Below are 22,795 nucleotides of genomic sequence, written 5' to 3'. Positions count from 1 at the left end.
GTGTGAAAAACTTGTTGGATCTTTCCCAAAAAGACGCATGGCTGTATTAGATCAAAAGGGTGCTTCTACTAAATACTGAGCAAAGGGTCTGAATACCCTTTGCGCAGTATTTAGTGATATTATATACCATGTGATATTTCAGTTTTTCTTTTTTAATAAATCTGCAAAAATGTCAACAATTCTGTGTTTTTCTGCCAATATGGGGTGCTGTGTGTACATTAATGAGGAAAAATATATTTATATATTTATTGCAGAATATTGCAATATATACACTTACTTCCCTTCTAAGCATTGTTAGTCACTTCCCGTCTAGACGACAAAATCATAAGACAGACTACTTTTAGCTTGCACTTGTTCTATTTCCCTCTATGGGTGCACAGATCATTTCATTTCATAAGCATATTTTAAGTACATAATTATTTCCATATTCTTAAAGAAAACATTTCATTCTCCATCAAATATTTCCACCACAGTTCTATAGGAGAATGCAGACAGACTTTTATGCGAGTTCACTAAAACAGTGGCTAAATTGCTATTTGGGTACTACTTAACATTATACAATAGTCCTCAGGAATGAAGAAAAAAAGAGAGAATAGGGTCAATTTTTGACAATATTTAAGAGGAAATGGCAGTGAATTAGAACATTATTATTTCAATTAAATTTAACACATCATTGTTAACAAGTTGTTTTGAACTGTTTCAGATAACTCCCCAAGAAGCTGAAGAGACCTTTGACTGTGACCATGAGGTTAACGATGTTTCTCTATTTTCAGAATAAAATCTTGTGTGTTTGTATGTTTCTCATTCTGTTTCATTCATTGTTTAGATGCAGCTGGTGGAGGAGCTTCATCTGGCGCGTTCTGAGAAGAGACTGGAGGTGAACTTGGTGGAGAACTGTGGAGAGCTCACCTGCATGGACATTGACCCTCCAGAGGAGGGTGCCAGCACAATGCTAAGTAAAGTCACCTGTGAAAAAGTTCAAAATAACTTATTATTACTGGAATGTTGATATATTACATCCTAATAATGATATAATATCCTACAATAGGCGCCTTGTTAAAAAGTTTATGTATGTGAATCATGGTATCTTTGATGGATAGTTGTGCTTTGTGTCTGTTTCTGTGTTTACACCTGAAGATCAACATAAACAGGCCCTCCTCATAGTCCTGGATACAAATGTGCTGCTCAGCCACCTAGAGTTTGTGAAGAAGATCAGGTCACATGGTCTTGGTGGTAAGATAAAAAGAGAGGGAACTCTAGTCTTAAAGGAATAATTAAATGAAGTCACTAGCTCAATACTTTCAAACATTTGGCGAATAATGTTGGTATAGCCTTTTACTCTGAGCACCCCTCATTCCAGGATTAGGGTTTCCCACTTTGCTGATCCCATGGGTGGTGCTGCAGGAGCTGGATTATCTAAAGAGTGGTAAACTCTCCAGCAAAGTGGAGGACAAAGCCAGGCCAGCTGTCCACTACATCTACAGCTGCCTGAAAAACCAGGAGCCCAGACTCATGGGCCAGTCAATGCAGCAAGCCTCCCAAGCTGTCTGTGAGTAGTTCTTATCCTGAGATGCAAGTGATGTGCCTTTACTGTATGTTTACTTTTTAAGACTTGTAAAAAGAAGCACACTTTTGTCAGATGGCAATAAAATTTACTTGCAGGTACATTTCAATTTAAATAATAATAATAATATACAATTATTCTTATTATATATTTAATTGAATAATAATAATAATAATAATAAATATTGAATAATAATAATAAATATTGAATAATTATAATAATAATAAATAAATAAACTCATCATTCTTACAATCAACCTACCACAACGTATTAATTATTTTCTTTCTAGTAATTTCATTTTAAGGTCATGCTAAATAATTTTATAATTAACCTTTTTTTTTGAGCTGGAAAAATTTTACCACTCATTATGGAAGTGTTGTTATTGTTAGCTAAAACAAAGACTATTCAAAATAAATTTTCATTAATTGAATGAAAGCTGAAATAAAATAAAATAGAAATATTAGATCCAAAACTTAAAAAATCTTATATGAAAATTAGAAATGTTGCATTGGCAACTAATTTAAATAAGTTCAAGTTGAAGTACTAAAATTGCTAAAATTGAAATAAAAATAAATAATAGCTAAATAGAAATCAAATGACACATGACAATTTCATAATTAAATTTTATTATGCTACTTTTTTGAGCTGGAAAATTTTCCTACTCTTCTGCATTATGGAAATGTTATCGTTGACTAAAGACTGTAAAATGTTAATTGAATTAAAGCTGAAATAAAATAAAGGAAATATTAGATTAAAAACTTTAAAATCGTAAATGAATATTAGAAATGATGAAATGTTGCCTTGGCAAAAAAATAAAATAAAATAAGTTAAGTTGAATTACTAAAATGACAAACTAAAATTTGATTAAAAAATGAACAAATTAAAATGAAAACTAAAAATATATAATTAAACGCTAATTAAAAATATCAAGAAATATTATAATAGAATATAAATAGTACTAAAATAACACTGTATTATTAAACATATTTTCATGCTCTAAGAAACTTTTAAAATGTAAAATAAATAAATATTAAGATATGTATGATTCCAAAATGGAGATAAAATATGTTTTAAATCATAAATGGTTTTCTATAGGAATTGCGTACATTGCAACACATCTCCAATAAATGAGTAACGCAGGCATTACCAAGAAATGCTGTATTACTGTAAACTGTGTTAAGTCCAACATTGAAAGTATGTACTGTACTGTTACTGTCATGGTAAACAAGTGTTATTTTGGCCAGTATTAGCTCTCTAAAAGCATGTATGGATGCATACTTGGCATTGTGTTTTTAGGTTGCACCACTCCTTATCTGGCATACTATTGTGTATACTATGGATTGTATGACTTTGTCTTTTCTCTTCCTTAGGTGGACCTGGTATTGTAAATAATGATGACCGAGTGCTGCAGTGCTGTCTGCAGTACCAGGCCCAGTGCCCAGAGGGAGTTCTAGTTCTTTGCACGTTAGTACATGCACTCATACCTCTGTTTCACCTCTAGGCATGTCTGCACTACATTATGGACATTCTGAATCTGTTTGTGTTTGATCTTTCTTGTCATTTGACATGAGCTAATAAAATGCAAGGAGGCCATGTGTTTGCTTTATAATTAACATTATGTGATTTAATGATTATATTTCAGCCATTAGTGTTACTTCCTGCTGTTTAAATTTATATTCTCTCTCTCTCTCACTCATGTTTCTTTTTGTAGCAATGATAAGAACTTGTGCAGCAAGGCTCTGCTCAGTGGGGTGAAGGCCCTGAGTAAGGCAGACTTGGAAAAAGAGGTGGAGGGAACAAGATCTACAATCTTAAACTACTTTCATGCTCACCCCGCTGTGCCGCCCCCAGCTGGACCTGTAGAGAAAGGTCAGCTACTGATACTAGCGATATTAATATCACCATTTTTGCTTCATTAGTAGCATTTTTCTAAATGCTTTAGTTACAATGGCCTGAGTAAAGTCATTTTGTTGCCACCTACCTATGTGAACAAAACAGAGAAAGAAGGATCGCAGAAGAATGGACGGAGCAACGCAGTGGAGGAACGCCAGTTGAGTGAATGCGTGTCTTTGCTGGAGTCCTGCCTCCAGGGGGCACTGTCTGAGGTGCTGGAGGAGGAGATGAAGGCAGCTTATGGAGACCTGTGGACTGAGGTACCACCAATGATAGTTTATTCATCCATAAATGTTATATGAAGTTAACACTCTGAGGTCTGAGGGTATTGCCGGCGATACCACCGTGGTTTTTTTCTTATCAGTGTGAAAGAGACTCAAAATACTCCGTCAATGTTGCACATACAATTAAGAGTTATACACCATTTTAATCTTCTTTCATTTGTGTACACTCAGAGTAAAAACAAAATGTTGTGCTTTTTGTAAAATAAAGAAAACTAACATGATGCGTGATCTCTCGTCTCCCTCTGAACGAAGTCCAATCTGATAGTTCTCAGAAAATGAACTGTAACTTAGTGAATACTAATGACAAAAAAATTACACTTATGTCTAAAAAAACGTTAAGATGTCAGGTTTTAAAACATTTAAGTCAAATCGAAAACAAACCTTCTGTGTTTATGTAATCTGTATGAAAAGAGAGCCATGTCAGAAGTCTGTGATTCAGCTCATTATCCGCTAATGCGGCCACGCCCATGGAGCCAGCGCTATTCAGACGCAAATTCAGAGGCAATACATGCATACATTGTCTCAATCGTGTATTTATTGTCTTGAAAAGTGTTTTGAATAGCCATAGTTAGCGATCTCTTGCCTCTGTTAGTTCCTTGATTGTCACATGATATGCCTCTTCATTTACTGAGGCATTTGTGGACAAAAGGGGCAGAGCGCCCTCCGGCTCAAGTATGAATTAAAAACACAGCATCCAGCGCTCATAATGATGACAATAAATATAGAATAATAAATATTACTCCTCTGTATAGAAAATTGATATAAACATATGAGAATCCATCAATATTTCTCCAAATGTGTATGCTTTTAAGCATATTAAGAAATTATGGTCAATATAAAATTTTAAGAGTCAAAATGTGAAGCTTGAGTCTTAGATCTTTTTAATGATGTATAGTTTGTCAACTGCACATCAACATTTAGGCTCTATAATATAACAAATATAGTAGCCTATATGAAATGCCCTAGAGGTAGGAATGTTCAGACGCTTTGCATCACAGAAATACATTATATTTTAAAGTATATTAAAATAGAAAACCATTATTTGGTTAGAGACTTGAGACTTCTTTTAAAAACATTATAATGGCAATGTGTTCAATCTCATTGCCATTATAATGGCAATAGTGTAATTTAACATAGGCCTATACACAATTTTCTTCATACCATGTGCAATAATATGTGCATGCATGAGATCACAAAAATCATGTTTTTTTTTGTCCTGAGTGGACTTTAATCCTGTTATCAGCATGATCACAGAGGGTTTTTTCACAGCCTACCTGACTGAAAGGCCTCATTAATATGCAAGTCATTTCAGGTCATTATTATTCACTTCTTTTGTCTTCTCAGGTGAGAATCACCCATTATACATGAGGATTCACGCCTCCATGCATACTGTGTTTCTTGACCAAAAGTGTCTTAGAAAATTTAAATCTCTCTATTGTTTTATATGAAGGAGTAGGAAGGATACTTTTTACTTCATTCTGAAGCAAAAACTCTAGTCTACAACCTCCAATACCCAGAATCCTTGTGAACACAGTTAATATATATTTTTTGGCCTTATTTCAGTGACGTTTTTTGTTTTTTCAATAACCACGCATAAACGTTATTCCTTCAAAAACACAAACATGTACATACATGTTCCTCACATATTATTGTAGCCTAGTTTGTGCTGAATACAGTGTAATGACACTTTTGTCATTAATATGTTTATGAACAACTGAAAAAAGCACAAATGTCAGGGCATGTCAAAACTTCTCCAGGGCCCCAAAAATCCTCAGACCCCTGAGGGTTAAACTTTAAAGCTGCTCCTCATTTATGTAAATGCATTAGTCATTTACATAAAGTCATTTGTGTGGTCATTAGTCATTTGCATTAGTCTAAAGTGTGATTCAGGGCTCAGATTCTTTTTTGACGTTCATCTGATATAGCCCCACTCTCTGTGACCTTATCTGTTTGTGTATGCAGATAGTGTACGTGAAGCCTCCATGGAGTCTGGAGGGGCTGCTCAAGTGTTTTAAGAAGCACTGGATCGCTGTCTTCGGAAGCATTATTAAGAGGAGCCTGCTCAGTTCTGTGGAGATGCTGAGTGACTGTCTCTGTTCAGGTATGTATGTCTCACTACTTTATTGTCATAGTTCGTAACTTCAAATTTAAATAAATTAATAAGAATTCTGTTCCACTCCACATTAGAATTCTCTTTTGCTATTGCTAAATTTTATTCCAATTTTAGAATTCTGTTGTCTTAGAACTCTTTGTTGTAACATTTTAGAGATTTACTCTATTCAAAAATTCTATTTATTACTCTACCATTCAAAAGTTTGGGTCAGTAAGACTTTGATTCAACAAGGGTGCAATAAATTATTGAAACGTGACAGAATAGTTTTTTATTTCAAATAAATGCTGTTCTTTTGAACTTTGTATTAATCAAAAAATTCTGGGAAAAAAATAATATTTCAGTTTCCACAAATATAATAAGCAGAACAACTGTTTTCAACCTTTTTTAATGCTAAAAAAATTCTTTTTTTTTTAACTGCATTCAACTGCATTTTACAATATATTAAATTAGAAAACTCTAATTTAATAATTAATTTAATTTGTTTTTACGTTATTTTTGATTTAGAAAATTCAGCCTTAGTGAGTTTAATCATGCATTTATGACACATCTTTGTCAAAGTAATTTTTTTTTAATTTGTTGGAATCTGAATTTTGTTGAATTTCAAAATCTCTGAGTTGTCAACTTATAATTACAGTAATTTAAACGTAATAGCAGTGGAATTCTATTCTATTCTATTCTGTTCTGTTCTATTCTGTCACTCTTTGTTTCGTCAAAGTGAATATTTAATTATTATCTCTCACATAAACTAGGCTAATTTTTATGTGAGAAAGGACAAACCATATATTTTAGAGCTGCTCTACCCAGTCCCCCTGCTGGCTGCTTGTATGTCCTTCAGTTGCTTATTATGTCATTAAATGTGTAAATTAAACACCAGTGTAATTGGTGTTTGTGTGTATGTATGCAAATCTCTCAGTTTGTGGTTTTGATCCACACTCGTGCACATTCTATTCTCAAGTTGTGTGTGTAGTTATGAGTTTGACCTCATTCTGCCAATCAGTGCTGCAGGAGTATGACTGTGCCTTTCTTCTCTGCTGCCTTTGGCCATGTGCCCAGCCCGACAGAGGGGAGGAAGGGAGTTTGTGCGGGAGTAGAGGGGTGGAAAAGTACCAGGGGCCTCCTGTTCTCGCCTAAATGTGATTTACTGCACTTTATGGAGTTGAGGGAGGGTCCTTCATTCATTTTGTGACTTTTGTTAGTGGGTTAGCGATGTGGCCCAAGAGGCGATGACCTTTTATAAGTGGGTCTCCTCCAACTTAGAGCTGTGGACACATTTGTGAACCTTTGTTTTCTGCCCACTTCTGACTTTTTAAGCTCCTCTCCTCACTTCTTTTCTTCAGCAGTGACCACAGGCCATTAGTGCCTCCAGAAATAAAGGAGATAATTAAAAGAAAAGATCATAAATACCTAGTAGGAGTAGGAAAGGATGGTATATATTGTGACACAGTAGAAATGTATCTCTGTTATATTATGTTGTGTCTGTGTGTAGACAGGTCCATAGAGCACGGATCTGTTCTCAGTGCTGTGAGATTGGCTGCAGAGCTGCTGTCGGCACTGGCTGCCAGATCTCAGTACAACGGTCATGTAGCTCATGCTCTCTCTACCCTTCATATGCTACAGCAAAGACTACAGGTTGGTCTCATTAAGATTTAACAATTGATTATTCTTTCATTCTAATTACTCATAAATTGTACGTGTGTGTGTGTATGTGAGACAGTCTCCGAAAGCTCCAGTAGAGGATGATGACTCTAATAATGAGGATTCTCTAATGACAGAGATAGAGGAGGATGTTGCTCCACCTCCTCTGACATCCCATCAGGAAGTATGGGCATTGTTTGAGAGCATCTGGAACAACGTGTGTCAGATTAGGTGAGAGAGACCATGACAAAGAGAGAATTGTATTTATTTCAACATACACTACTTTCAAAAGTTTGGGGTTCATTTTTTCAACCCCTTAGCATTCTCTTTTGAATGGTATTTGTACCACAGGAATGCCTTTACATGTTAAAGACATGAAAAGTTTTATTCAGCATAGATGCTTTAAATTGATCAAAATTAACAATAAAGACATTTCAAAACATTTCAATTTGAAATAGTTGCTGTTAAATACATACTTTCTATAAAATAATCCACACAAATATAAAGCAATATTAACATTAATAATGAAAAGAAATTCTTGAGCACCACATCAGCATATTAGTATCATTTCTGAAGGATCATGTGATACTGAAGTAGAATCTGAAAATTCAGATTTGCCATTACAGGGATAAATTACATTTTAAAATATATTAAAAAGAAATGGTTGTTTAAAATCATAATAACATTTCACAACATTTTTGATTTTGATCAAAGCCATTGTGATTTCTTTCAGATGCATTAGAAAATTAATTTTATGTGTGTTTTGCATTCAATATAGGTTTTATAAACATGCTAAAATATTAACCTTTTTAAAGAAATGCTGATCACGTTTTACTGAGGTTATCTACTGAGGCTGTACTGACAACAAACAAAACAGAAACTTCACTGCATTACAGTGTTGTTTTACTGATGTGTTTTAATGTTTGTTTCTCTCTCTTCAGTTCGGCTTTGTTCTCTGCACTCCACTACACTCCAGGAACCACTGAGCCCAGCCTGCGATCTACCTCACCCCTGCCTCAGGACGCCCTCTCCTGCCTGCAAAGGCTCTCCACTGCTCTGAAACAGCTTCTGGAGGCTCTTCAGAGGTACACACATGCTAGTAAACACACACACACAAAGCTGTGCAGTCTTAACAAGGTCTATTACCATTCCAGTCATGTGCCTCCTAAAAGAATTTTCTCAGTGTGTGTCCTTAGTCACCTGAGCGTGTAGAGGACAGAGGTAGGTGTGTGTCACATGGGAAAAGGGGCGGGGGGGGCAGTCTTTATCCTCATAATCGTCAGTACATACTCAATCAATATCAAACTCTCCCCTGATCCTGTGTGAGTGTCTGTATGACTCACTTCCGTTGCTCTACATTCCTTTACGGCTCATAGCAGTAGGCAGATGGATTGTACTGTGACATGGCAATTTTTCCTCTAAATTAAGACCTCTGCATCTCGCGAGCAGAAACCGTGGTGCGTGTCATAGCTGTAGTTACACAGAGACTGCTCTTTATGTTGCAGTGTAATAGCAGACATGTCTTGCCTCGCTAGCATATTAATCTGCCTGCTTGTATAATTTACGGCATCTTAATAAATATAAATCTCTAATAAATAATAAGGTCTCTAATAAATCTGAACTCTGGGAATGTAGCATGTATGAACAACTTATTCTTGGATTGTCAGAAAGCTGTGTTCTGAATGTCAGAGAGGTTAATGAAGTCAAGAAGTGAATTATTATTTTTGCACTATAGATTACTTTGTCTCAGTGCATTAAATGCTGTACTGTGAGGTTTTTGTTCAAAAGAGAGAGGAGTTGAAGCATACACTTTATTCAGCACTGCAAATGAATGATTTGTCATGTGAAAATTGTGCTGCATTGCCCGTCTAATTGATTATGTGCTCCTTTATTCTCACACAAAACACTATGCTATCAGTGCATGAAAATTGATTTACACACCAGCTTGTTCATTTTTTTCTAGACATTGACTTTAATTATGAAAGAGTGTTATTATATTGTTTGTGTTTGGAGGAAGATGAACTTCCGAACTCAAGTGTGAGTTATTCAGTAATGCCTGGGTCAACGTCCTCCCTAAACTAAGTCAAGCACTTTGATCTTTTAAGTGTTCTGCTTCCCAGTTACATGATTAGATATAACCATAGGTATCATCTGTCTGACAGCAATGTCACCCTTTACCCATCATCCCTAAATACTTATTCACTCATCCTGATGACAGATCATAGTGTTCATCTGAGATTCAGGTTTATTGCTTATCTTTTAGGTTTGTTTTGACTGTTTTTACTGCATTTGAGTCCACTCTTGTTCTCCATTGATTGTTTCTGAGAAAGCAGGATGACAAGGTTCGAAAGGAGATTAGGTGCTGTCTCCATGGATACAGCTAGACTCATTTTTATGTGCAGAAAGCAGACAGATGAGTCATCATAGCCAACACATGCACACAAATGTGCAGCGCTATTCCTTTCCATCCCCCTGTGCCCCCGAATGAGGAAAAGCATGCATAATTCAGGCTTTCGTGCTGAAATAGCTTTTTCTTTCTGCTCCTTGCTTCGTCCTGCCTCTTCAATTTCTCATTTCTTTTTCTCATCCTCCTCCCATCTAACTTCCTTTAGTGTCTGTGCTGTTTTATTCTTGCGTTAAAGGGATAGTTCACCCAAAAATTAAAATTATGTCTTCATTTACTCACCCTCAAGTTGTTCCAAAACTGTATGAATTTCTTTCTTCTGCTGAACACAAAAGAAGGTATTTTGAAGAATTTGGGTAACCAAACAGTTGATGGACCCCATTGACTTCCATAGTATGGAAAAAAGTACTATGGAAATCAATGGGGTCCATCAACTGTTTGGTTACTGACACTCTTAAAGGGTTAGTTCACCCAAAAATGGAAATTCTGTCATTTATTACTCACCCTCATGCCGTTCCACACCCGTAAGACCTTCGTTAATGTTCGGAACACAAATTAAGATATTTTAGTTGAAATCCGATAGCTCCGTGAGGCCTCTGTAGGGAGCAATGGACACTTCCTCTCTCAAGATCCATAAAGGTACTAAAAACATATTTAAATCGGTTCATGTGGGTACAGTGGTTCAATATTAATATTATAAAGCGCCGAGAATATTTTTGGAGCTCCAAAAAAACTAAATAACGACTTATTTAGTGATTTTTGTGATTTCAAAACAATGCTTTAGGAAGCATCGGAGCACAGATGAATCAGCGTGTCGAATCTGCTGTTCGGAGCGCCAAAGTTACATGATTTCAGCCGTTGGCAGTTTGACACGCGATCTGAATCATGATTCGACACACTGATTCATTATGATCCGATGCTTCACGAACCAGTGTTTTGCAATCGGCCATCACTAAAAAAAGTCGTTATTTTGTTTTTTTGGCACTCCAAAAATATTCTCGTCGCTTTATAATATTAATATTGAACCACTGTACTCACATGAACTGATTTAGATATGTTTTTAGTACCTTTATAGATTTTGAGAGAGGAAGTGTCCATTGCTCCCTATAGAGGCATCACGGAGCTATCGGATTTCAACTAAAATATCTTAATTTGTGTTCTGAAGATTAACGAAGGTCTTTCGGGAGTGGAACGACATGAGGGTAAGTAATTAATGACAGAATTTTCATTTTTGGGTGAACTAACCCTTTAAATTTACACATTAAATTGATCAAAGATAACATTTATAATGTTACAAAAGATTTATATTTCAAATAAATGCTATTCTTTTGAAGTTTCTATTAATCATATTAAGCAGCACAAAATTCTGCTTTCTAGAATAAATTACATTTTGAAATTTCTGGAATAAATTATAATATATCAAATAATACATAAATAATATAATATTAAAATATAAGACCGTTATATTTAATTGTAGTAATATTTTACAATATTACTGTATTTTTGATCAAATAAATGCAGCCATGGTGAACATGACAAACTTCAAGCACATGTAGCACAGCTTTGTTATGTAGCTAATAGCTATGTTGCATATGTTACGTCTTCTGCTGTTGCAGTTATCCTGTGTCCTCATCACTGACGTGCTTCAGACGCAGGATGTGTGAAACAGGATTCAGTCTTGGACATGTTGCTGCCATGTTCAAACGTCAGTTCTCTCAGACACTGTCTAAATTTAGAGCATTTGTGTCTGTCCAAATTTCCCTCTTTTTAAACATCACACAGATTGTTAATGAGTAAATGTGGTGATTACTAATTTACAATTTTTGTGATCCAAACACAATTACAGGCACAGAAAATACTAGAAAACACTACCCTGCATAGGATTGTCTGATAGATTTAATGATTCATCTGATACATTTATTCATTGTAATCTTAAGCTACTCTTTACTTGTGGTTAATATTAACTGTAGAAACGTGTTCTGGTACACTGATGCATTTTAAAACCACACACAGGATTCTATGTATATCAGGCCATACCCACAAATATTATACACGGTTCATGTTCTAGTAATTGCACAGATGGGATAGCTTCTGCCACCAAAACAAATTCCTAGTATGTGTAAAGATACCTGGCAATAAAGCTCTGATTATGCCTGTTATAAGTGATAGTAAAATGTTCCTCTCCCACAGGCTGTTATCTGCAGATAGTAGTGTTCAGGATGCAGAGTCACTTCTCTCCTTCATTCAGTCCAGTGAGGTAAGAACAAAACTGCCACTAAAGGTCATATCCACCTTTTGATTAGTCATGCCTTATAGTTAAACAACAGTTAGACTAAGAATGAAAATTCTGTCATTATTAAGCTCAATTTTCAGCAGCCATTATTCCTGTCTTCAGTGTCACATGATGATCCTTCAGAAATCATACTAATATGTTTGTGTTGTGTGCTGCTTAATGATTTTGTGGAAACTTATTAATTTTTTTTAAGATTCTTAGATGAATAGAAATTTCAAAAGAACAGCATTTATTTGAAATATAAACTTTTTGTAATATTCTAAATATGTTTAGTCACTTTTGATCAGTTTAATGCATCTTTTCGGAATAAAAGTATAGTAACTTTACAATAAGGTCTTATTAGCTATTGTTAGTTAATGCATGCAACTGTTCATTGTTTGTTCCATTTAATAATATTAACAGATTCAACTTTTGATTTTAATAATGTATTACTAAATGTTGAAATGAACCTTAACTATGATTTTTCATTGTTAGTTCATGTTAACTAATGTAGTTATCTGATGTTAACATATGAAACCTTATTGTAAAGTGTTACCAAAAGTATTGATTTATTACCATTACCATTTATCTTGTTTACATCAGATCAAATAACCACCAAGAGTTCTAAGATCAACTATACATGCAGCAGTACATGTTCTACAGTGATTATGCAGGACGTGTGCATTGAGCTGTACACTGTGTACTTTACATTAACAGGTGTGCTTTCTGCTTTTAGATTGCTGCTATGGAGCCACGTTTCACTGCCAGGGACCTGTTTGATTGCGTGTCTCAACAGGAATACCGGTTAGTTAAGAGTTATGAGAGATTGTGAAGCTCATTAGCTTATCTGGAGTCATACTCGCAGCTTGTATTGCTTTCATTAACCCAGCTACGTGCATGATGTGGTTTGTTCTGTTCTAATAATTTTAACACCGCCCACATTCAGCAGAGAGGCATTTCAGCTGGAACTCAGCATTCTGTTCTCAGGTCAGCACTCGCTTCGGCAGGCCTCAGCAGCTACTGCTGTCTCGTAGGACCGTTGAGTTTCTGCTTTAAGGGTGTTATTGCATCATAAGCCTACCCAAACCTCAGAAGACAAGACAGTTCTGTGAATCCTCAACATCATGCCTGCCATCATCACCTCTGTTCATTGTTTACATGTTGTTTTAAAATTTGATTTGGTGATCTGTTCAAAAGTTTGGGGCCAGTAAGTTTTTTATTTTTATTTATTTTTTTTTTTTAAGTTAAATACTTTCATTCAGCAAGGAAGCATTAAATTAGGGCTGTCAAAATAACGCGTTAATTTCGATTAATTAATCTGAGAAAAAATAACGCGTTAAAAAAAAATAACGCAGATTAATCCATTCCGTATTGACCTTTGAACCTGGAGCCGTTCTAGCCACTATTCGACTGTAATGAAGGAGGGAGATGACGGTTGCGCTGACGGACAGAATGAGCAGAGCTCATCCCTCGTGCGCGCGAGCTCTCTTCTTCTTCAAAGTAAGCACCGTCTTTACACTCTCTCTACCTCACACATAATAATCTAAATCAACTGACACAATGCTAAAAGTTTGTTAGACTGAATCCATGTTTCACGAGGCGCATTCGGAGAATGTTTTTCCTGATTAACAAAAGAACGTCACCTCATCTTCTCTGACAGGCGCCCTGCACGTGCAGCTGACATAAACCACACTTTCAGTAAACAAAAAGAAAATCCTATCCAGTGGTGAAGTGTTTTCTGTTCAAGTGCAAATCTTTTGCGATGTCCTAATAACAGTCGCGATTCGCACGCAACGCGTCAACGTCCGCTAATGTCCAATTCGCGACCTAATGACTCATTTGAACAGATTCATTTTAATGAATCATGACAACAACTGATGATCTGTCCACACGGTCTATAATGATTAATTTACTCGAACAACTCTGAAATGAGAACATAAGTGTGCTTACCCCATTTAGCAAGAGTGGTTAGTAAAATTAGCCTTAATAATCCACAATATTTTCAGGTTATTTAAATGACAATGTGTAGTCAATTAGGCCTACCTATAAAATCAGTTAGTTTAGACTGGAGTGAGGTGAAACCAGAACAAAGCAAGTTGTTGTTAGCTAGGTGCATTCAATTGTATATGGTAGAAAATTTTATTATTAGTTAATATAACTTCTAAATGCTACTTTTTAATACTTTTCAGGTTTAGCAAAAAAGCATCTTCGCTTACAAAGCTATAAAATCACTTTTTTAATACTTTCACAGCAAAAATTATGTATGCGATTCATTTAGATTAATTAATCACAGAGTATGTAATTAATTAGATTAAAATTTTTAATCTACATTAAATTGATCAAAAATTACAGTAAGGACTTTTCCATTGTTACAAAAATGTTCAGCATATTCAGCTGTTTTCAACTGATAACAATGACACAGGAATAAATTAGATTTTAAAATATATTAAAACTAGTGCTGTCAAATTGATTAATCATGATTAATCGCATCTAACATAAAGGTTTGTTTATATATATATATATATATATATATATACAGTCAAACCAAAATGTATTCAGACACCTTAAACATTTCATTCATTAATACAGTTTATTCACCATAGTTTCAAAAAATGGTAATAAAATATGACAAGATCTCAGAGTTAAACTGTGTTAGAAAAAAAAAATCTTAATTATGTCAGATAACACTTAAGCAAAAAATTTGATTACAAATTTTTATCAATTTTACTGGTAGCCCACTGTATGAGAATTTTTGGGTATAATATGTCACAGTTTACTTTATTTTGCTATCCTCACTTACATAAATATAGTGTCCTGCACCCACCAGTAAAAATATATTAAAAATGTGAATAATTTTTGGCTTGACTGTATATATATGTTTTAGTTTGTGTGTGTAATATATATGTGTACACACACACACACATATATATTTACACAAACGTTTGTTCGATGCGAATAATCACAATAAACGATTAATGATCGATTTGATAGCACTAATTAAAATTGCACTAAATGCAACCTTGATGAGCATAAGAGACTTTTAAGAGAATAAGAGAATGATGTTACTGACCCTGAACTTTTGAAATGTAGTATATTGTGATCAGATTTTGATGGGATATAAATACAGTATTCCATATTAGATTTCGATTCAAAAACTCTTTTTAATTTTGAATTGATTTTATTACAATTATTTCTGGCATATGTCCAGTTAAAATTGTGATTACATATCAAATAAATTCTCTTTCATCTAATGGTAAAAAGTTAGTCAAGCTTCTGTACGAACTAAAAACCGGAGAAGTCCTGTGCGATCTTGCGTATATATGTGTACTGAGTTTAGGTCCTTATGTTGAATAGATCTAGCACTGACATAGTGTTGCACTCTGTGCAATAACTCTCACTAATGTGGCACCTGTGTAATAACAGGTTATGCTATAAACTGTCCTCTTGTGCACTCTAAATCACACTTTTGCACTGAGGAAGGCATTAATGATACATAGAGTGTATTTAATGATACATCACCTCTTCCCCTTGAGTCGTTCCACATTCCTGATAAAGATATTTCGCAATTTATTCCCAGCAGTTTACAAAGGTGTTTGTTGAACTTGTCCTAACTGGTAACTAGAACGTACACATATTTGATCTTGTCTCAAAGATTTTCACGCTTCCAGTGTGCTGATTTTGATGATGATGAAGCCACAGGCTAATGAGTGCTGAATGTAATGCTACAAATTAATGATAATTATTCAATATATAAATATTCTAAAGTGATTGGGCCTTTAATTATTTTAGATTTATAGTAGCATGTGGTTTTATGTTATGTTACTGAAGGAGATACTAAATGGGAGGAGCTTAACACCTCAGGCTATTTGATGATATGGTTTCTTGAGAACCATAAAATTCCTGACTATACAGCCAATTTCTTCTGAATTAATTGTTCCCAGGAAAGTAGGGGGGAAGGATCAAATAACAGTTGTCATTGCAATATAATAATTTTATTAGAACATTCTAGTAGGCCTAAATTATTTGGTGGAACTTATTGGGGTGTGTACTAATCAACTCGCTAACTACTAATCCTACTATGGTGAAAGTATGGCTTACGAATTTGTAATAACTGGATGTTCCAGAGCAAAGTCTTAATTACTAATTAATATTCACCATAATTAATTTAATGATTAATATTCGCACAGTATAACTTAATTTTTTTATTGGACCATATTTGCATGTTCAAAAAAATTGTCATTTGTGTCATGTTCACTGTCACTTCCGGTTTCCTAATGTGTCTCTCATTTGTAATGATTTATTAATCAGGATTACAAACTTTTCATGTGCTTGTCAAGGCTTTGTCTTCAGGGCCAGAGAAGACATTCATTGATTAACCTTATCAGTCAAGTGTAGCTACACGCTCGCACACACATTTGTGGAACGGTTGACAGCTGATCTTTAGCTCACTTACCTCAGCTGGGTCAATGAGCTGTGACACCCAAGAACTCGCTGACCTCATTTCACGCACTAATCCACGTGTGTCAAATGCATGCTTTAATGGGTCTGACCAGTACTGTCAGGTACTGTATGCTAATGCACAGAGACATAATGATCTGATCATGTACCCAAACTGCGGTCTGGTCTCAATAAGTTACTGTTCCAGGCTTTGCTTCGGATACCTTGAACATTTCATAACTTTAGAAAGACATCAGTTGGGCTGTCATCCCATGAGATATTGATTTGTAGGCTAAAGATAATAATCTGTAATGGAAAACAACAGTATATGTTTTGTGAAGGGAGAAAGATTGTTATTCATTGACTTTGCTCATGAACATCTTGTCTCTAGGTGCTAAATCTCTCAGTAGAGATTGATATCTAAGCAACCAGGCACCGCACTGAAGCTGTCAACTCACAACGGCTGTGACGCTGCTGCAGCTTTTGTCTGATGTTCAGTGTTGCATGCTTGTTTTCGAGCGAGCACCGTCACTGCGGTGTTATGTTCTGTTTTGTTGATTTAAGGATTGGCTTCAAAAAGCATACACTATGCTGTCTGGTTTCTCACTGCCGAATGGGAGCTGCCCACATGTTGCATGGTTGCCATGGCAGCACTGTGAAGCGTATAATTGCAAGGCTGAAGGAATGGAGTCCTTTATGTGTTCACTACAAACAGCAACTGAGCCAACACTCCAACACTTTTCAGTGCATGATATATATATATATAGGACCCCCTTTGCCTTCAGAACTGCCTTAATTCTTCATGGCATAGATTCAACAAGGTGCTGGAGACATTCCTCTCAGATTTTGGTCCAAATTGACATGATAGCATCACACAGTTGCTGCAGATTTGTTGGCTGCGCATCTATGATTCAAATCTCCCATTCCACCACATCCCAAAGGTGCTCTGTTGGATTGAGATCTGGTGACTGTGGAGGATATTTGAGTATCGTGAACTCATTGTCATGTTCAAGAAACCAGTTCGAAAATTGGCGTGTCTGGAAGTAGCCATCAGAAGATAAGTACACTGTGGTTATAAAGGGATGGACATGGTCAGCAACAATACTCCAGTTTAGGTTGTGGCATTTAAATGTTGCTCAGTTGGTAATAAGGAGTCCAAAGTCTGCCAAGAAAATATCCTCCACCACCACCTGAACCACTTTCATATTGTTTACGCCAGATTCTGACCCTACCATCTGAATGTTGCAGCAGAATTTCAGACTCATACCAGGCAATGTTATTCCAATCTTCTATTGTCCAGTTTTGGTGTCCCTGTGTAGCCTCAGTTTTCTGTTGTGACAGGACTGGCACCTATCCTATAGCCTGTCTACTTCAAGGCTCAATGTGTTGTGCATTCAGAGATGCTCTTCTGCAGACCTCAGTTGTAACGAGTGGTTATTTGACTTACTGTTGCCTTTCTATCAGCTGGAACCAATCTGGCCATTCTCCTCCAACCTCTGGCATCAACAAGGCATTTTTGCTCACAGAACAGCCACTCACTGGATATTTTCTCTTTTGAACCATTCTCTATAAACCCTAGAGATTGTTATGCGTGAAAATCCCAGTAAATCAGCAGTTTCTCAAATACTCAGCCCAGCCCGCCTGGCACCAACAACTATGCCATGTTCAAAGTCACTTAAATCACATTCTTCCCTGTTCCGATGCTCAGTTTGAACTTCAGCCGACTGTTTTGACCATGTCTACGTACCTAAATGCACTGAGTTGCTGCAATGTGATTGGCTGAATAGATATTTGCATTAAAAAGCAGTTGAACAGGTGTAATAAAGTTGCCAGTTAATAAAGTTCCTTTAGAAACATTCCAGTAAACACCACTAATATGGATTAGAAGTGAAAAGAGGAGACAATTACATTTAAAAGCATCGGTGTGAAAACAAACCTAGAAAGAGACGTGAGGATTTGCGGGAGAAAAACGAGAGATTCTCAGTGCATTACAGTAAATTATTAATGGGATATATTGTGAATTAAATCAAGAGAGCAGACCACAAATGTGCATATATGTTGTCCTTTTTCATACTGTTTCAGTGGAATACAAAAGAAAAAAAGAAAATAATCAAGAGGAAAAGAATGCAGCAACTGAAAAGAGCTCTTGCCATATATATTATTGTTATGCCACATCACATTAGAAAACCAAGCGTTACGTTATTCTCTTGAATTGGAGCTTCCCCAAACCGGAAGTGCCTCCCATAATCTAAAACGCAGTAGGCTCGTTAGGAAAAAAGTGGATATCTAACCTAGCTTTTCAGTTGGCTCAACTGCATTGTCAGAACTGTAATTTTTGATGAAATGAGCAAAGACAACATTCCAAGTCCACACCTGCTCTTCATTTCCACCATACCCTTCATTACGTAAACCAGCTCGGTGAGGGTTTGCACTGAGAAAAAAACAAATGCATGCATTCCTTCATTTTTTTTTTTCTCTTTCTTTCTTTCCTTTTTGGTAGTTAGTTAAGTAACATCTATTGGGGAACAGTAACACAATATGCAAACAAAGGCAACAAGCAGCAACATGTTGCAAGAAAGAGAGGGAGGACATAGAGAATGAGACAGATAAAAAAAAAACAATAGTGGTCTTCATTCAAGTCAGTCATGAACCACAGTACCAGGAAGAGAGACCAGGCAGCCTGTGTGACTGTGACTCAGAGATTTCTACAATTGTTTAAATGCTTTTCCTTTCCCATGAACCACACTATTATTAAACAATGAGAACAATTTTGTTTTAGTCAGTCAAGCATTTCCAGTAGATATATGAAGTTCATGGCACACTGGAGTGAGATTGCCTTGTATTAAAGAGGTCATGAATTGCTTTTTTATTCTATAATGTTGTTTATTCTGCAAAGTCATTTCTTCAGCCACCTTCTCTTGACCTCTTTCGCTTCCTGCATACGAGACATCCACTTCCTGTTTGGAACTTAAGGCAGTGTAGCGGAAGTGATCTTGTGTGAAATGAAACAGCAGGGACAATCAGGGACACTTCACAGCTGTTTACGCAGAACAAATCTTCATCGCTTGCTCTGCTTACCGTTCTGACCTTCATCCTTTCTGCTTCTATTTCTATCAGAGAAGAACAATGAAGAATGCTTTCCAATGTTCCAATGTTATCCTAATCGGAACAGTAAACTGTCATCATTTACTCACCTTCATGTCATTAGGGGTCAAACACTGAAGGTGTAATCAGGTTGTAATCATTGGCGTTCTTCTTATTGTTATTCTGCTGTTTCTTCTTCCGCTCTGGAAGTCTATGTCAACCCATAGAACCATTTGTGGGGAAGTTATGAAATTTGGCACACTGATAAAGGACAGTCCCAACATTAGCCACAGCTAATTTGGAATCTCTAGCTCAATCTCTCTAGCGCCACCACCTGTCCAAAATTTCACTCATGTTTATGCTAATAACTTTTGAACCATAAGAGCAAGAAATTAAATTCTTTGAAATTCTTTCTCTGATTCCTTAGCTCATGACGATTTGATTTGCACCCTATGACGTAATTTTCAGTCATAAAAAAATTGCGAAAAACCTACTTTTTCAAACTCATCCTAGACGGTTTGTCCGATTTTCACCAAAATTGGCTCACATCATCTTAAGACCATGCTGGTAAAAAGTTATTTAAAGCTTTTCGATAACTCCAACCATCCTCGATAAATTTGTGAACAAATTTTACATAGCGCTTGCAAAAATAGATGTGAGGCTGTATTTCTGCAGCGCTTTTTTTGTGATACCATTTCAACAAAGTTGATGGAATTAAGCCAAAAGACTCTAAGGCTGTATCTCTGCAACGATTTGCCATATTGACACCAAACTTTGCATGTGTTTTTGACACCTTACTGTGACCACACCACATCAGTTTGGACACAGCGCCACATATTGGTCGAAAGTGATAAACCATTAAATCATATTACTAGTGATTGTATTCAATGCTTTTTCAGCCATTTTGCCTACAACCATCTTAAAATGTCTTTTACTCATTGTTGCAGTTGGTCTGACTTTCCCAGCCATGGTCGATTGACTTATCATGCCTCCTTTGTGCTTGACCCCTTAATTGCTGCTTGCATCTATATTTCTAAATGCTCTTATGTCAGTGGAACACTGAACACACACACACTCATTCTTGTACATCTATCTTCGTGAGGACATCACAACTAAGTGCCTAACCTGAACCTTGACCCTTAGCCTAATTATAACCTTATCCCTGCAACCAATTCTTGACCCTCAAACAGGTCTTTAATGGGGTCTCAGAAAATGAGGACTGGCCAAAATGTCCTCACTTTACTATCTTTGTCCTCTAAAACTCACACCAGTCCTCACAAAGATAGTTGTACAAGTACACAGACTATTCAATATATACTCCCAGTCATATTACTCCAAACCTGCATTTGTCCAAAACAAAATATATATTATAGAAAAATTTCCATACACAATGGAGAAGTTATGTGTGTCTGTTTGTCCTCAGGGAGAAGCTGTGTGTGGGTGGTGCGCAGCTGTCTGAGCTGTGTGCAAATCTAGATCACTGTGCTGCTGCTCTGAGCTCTTGGTCCTGATTTAACACCCCACTTTCCATGTTTGGACCCAGCCAACTGTCTACTTACTACTGGTCCAGACTCCTTTGAACCGACCTGGTTGTGGTAGCAGAGTCATAATCTGCTGGAACCAAAGCCATACCAACCTACTGATCCTCTGTCCTTATACCATTCTGTAGCAGAGTCAGTGTGTCAGTCACGTGACCCTGACACATTATGCAAAAGCATCTTGGCATCAAGGGCTAACAGTCTATATAGAGCAGAATTCATCAAGTTACACTGTTCTAATTCATGTTTTAGTTATAAGCTTCAATATATTTTTAATTCTATTAAATTATTTGGATTATTTATTTACCTTACTTTATAGGTAATGTGTCCCCTTCTGGGAAAAATAGACTGTTTTAGTGATGATTGAAAAATTGTTATAGGTTTGTTGGTGGTTTTGGTGTTTTATACTGCATAGAAGAAGGTAGAAATTCCATATGTTAAATTTCTGATGTGCTACTTAAAAAAAGTGGTTTCTTTCTGAAGTCCACAAGCTGTTGTGGTAACAGGTTATTATGTGTTCAGAGAGAAACAGGTATTATTGCTTCATGACACTGTCTGACAGGACATTCAGTGCTATGAGGTTCTCAGTAATTGGCGATTGCGACAGTGAGCCACGTGTTGAAAGCTAGTTTTCTTGAGCATCAGTCTAAGCACCCTTCTGGAAACTATCCTGAAATCCAGTCATTTGTTCCATGATTCTAAGAAGGTACATTTTGTTACAGAATCAGTTGATTGCAATACTTAGACTGTTTAGGTCTGATAAGCTGCTATCTTTTCTTAGTCTCATCATAAATCTTTAGTTCTGTCACTGCATATGCAATATCAGCACCAACATGAACCTCAGTAGTATTATTTCTGACAGATTTTTTATTAATAATATTCTCTGATTTCATTTGGTCTAAGTTTTGATATTGTACTAATGTATTATATTGTGAATAGTTCAAAGAGAATATATTTTTTTTTCCTTTACATCTATTTGCATTTTGATTAAAACATTTGATAATCAATGATGTGTCATCTTTTTTTTGTCACATATAACCCAAGGATGTTAATCTGGGTTTCTGGTTCATAAGGCAGCACTGTGACATCACAGCTTGAGCGGCCTTACAGGATTATGGGAACAGTGATAATAATATCCGTCCTGAGATAACACCAATGTTCAATGACGTGAGCAAGATAATGACTATGTTCATAGGTCATTGAGGTCAAAAGACATAATTACAATATGGACAAGAAAAAAGATTGGTAACACTTTACTTAAAGGATTAGTTCACTTTAAAATGAAACCACCTGTTTGAAGCTCAAAAATTGCATCCATCCATCATAAATGTACTCCATGTGACTCTGGGGGGTTAATAAAGGCCTTCTGATGTGAAGTGATGCATTTGTGTAAGAAAAATATCCTTATTTAACATGTTATAAAGTAAAATAACTAGCTTCCAGCCAAACGAATTCTACTTGCGTCTAAAGCATAACTTACACAACAAAATGTACTTTCATGGCGTATCGTAATACCAGTAGTATGTTGTGTAAGTTGGGCTTTAGATGTAAAAACAAACAAAACAAAAAAA

At 35.9% G+C, this 22,795-nt stretch overlaps 1 protein-coding gene across 5 annotated transcripts in view; it reads left to right on the top strand.

Annotated features, from left to right (window-relative positions):
- Positions 1-22,231, top strand: part of swt1 (SWT1 RNA endoribonuclease homolog) — a 34,661-nt gene extending 12,430 nt beyond the window's left edge. For 4 of the 5 annotated variants that reach the window (XM_048207105.1, XM_048207104.1, XM_048207106.1 and 1 more), the window contains 14 exons: positions 704-748; positions 827-956; positions 1,138-1,233; positions 1,361-1,549; positions 2,935-3,028; positions 3,276-3,433; positions 3,563-3,717; positions 5,704-5,842; positions 7,341-7,483; positions 7,569-7,720; positions 8,431-8,574; positions 12,084-12,150; positions 12,902-12,969; positions 21,110-22,231. In XM_048207105.1, coding sequence (XP_048063062.1) covers positions 704-748; positions 827-956; positions 1,138-1,233; positions 1,361-1,549; positions 2,935-3,028; positions 3,276-3,433; positions 3,563-3,717; positions 5,704-5,842; positions 7,341-7,483; positions 7,569-7,720; positions 8,431-8,574; positions 12,084-12,150; positions 12,902-12,969; positions 21,110-21,197 — 1,668 coding nt within the window. In that variant the 3' untranslated portion in view covers positions 21,198-22,231. Of the gene's footprint in view, positions 1-703; positions 749-826; positions 957-1,137; positions 1,234-1,360; positions 1,550-2,934; positions 3,029-3,275; positions 3,434-3,562; positions 3,718-5,703; positions 5,843-7,340; positions 7,484-7,568; positions 7,721-8,430; positions 8,575-11,509; positions 12,039-12,083; positions 12,151-12,901; positions 12,970-21,109 lie in introns of those variants that run through there. The other variant, XM_048207108.1, reaches the window with a different exon arrangement.
- Positions 22,232-22,795: the final 564 nt, after the last annotated feature.

This window comes from Megalobrama amblycephala, linkage group LG11, assembly GCF_018812025.1.
Source record: "Megalobrama amblycephala isolate DHTTF-2021 linkage group LG11, ASM1881202v1, whole genome shotgun sequence".
NCBI lineage: Eukaryota > Metazoa > Chordata > Actinopteri > Cypriniformes > Xenocyprididae > Megalobrama > Megalobrama amblycephala.
Note: the sequence above shows the minus strand (reverse complement) of the source record. Positions and strands in the feature narration are given on the sequence as shown.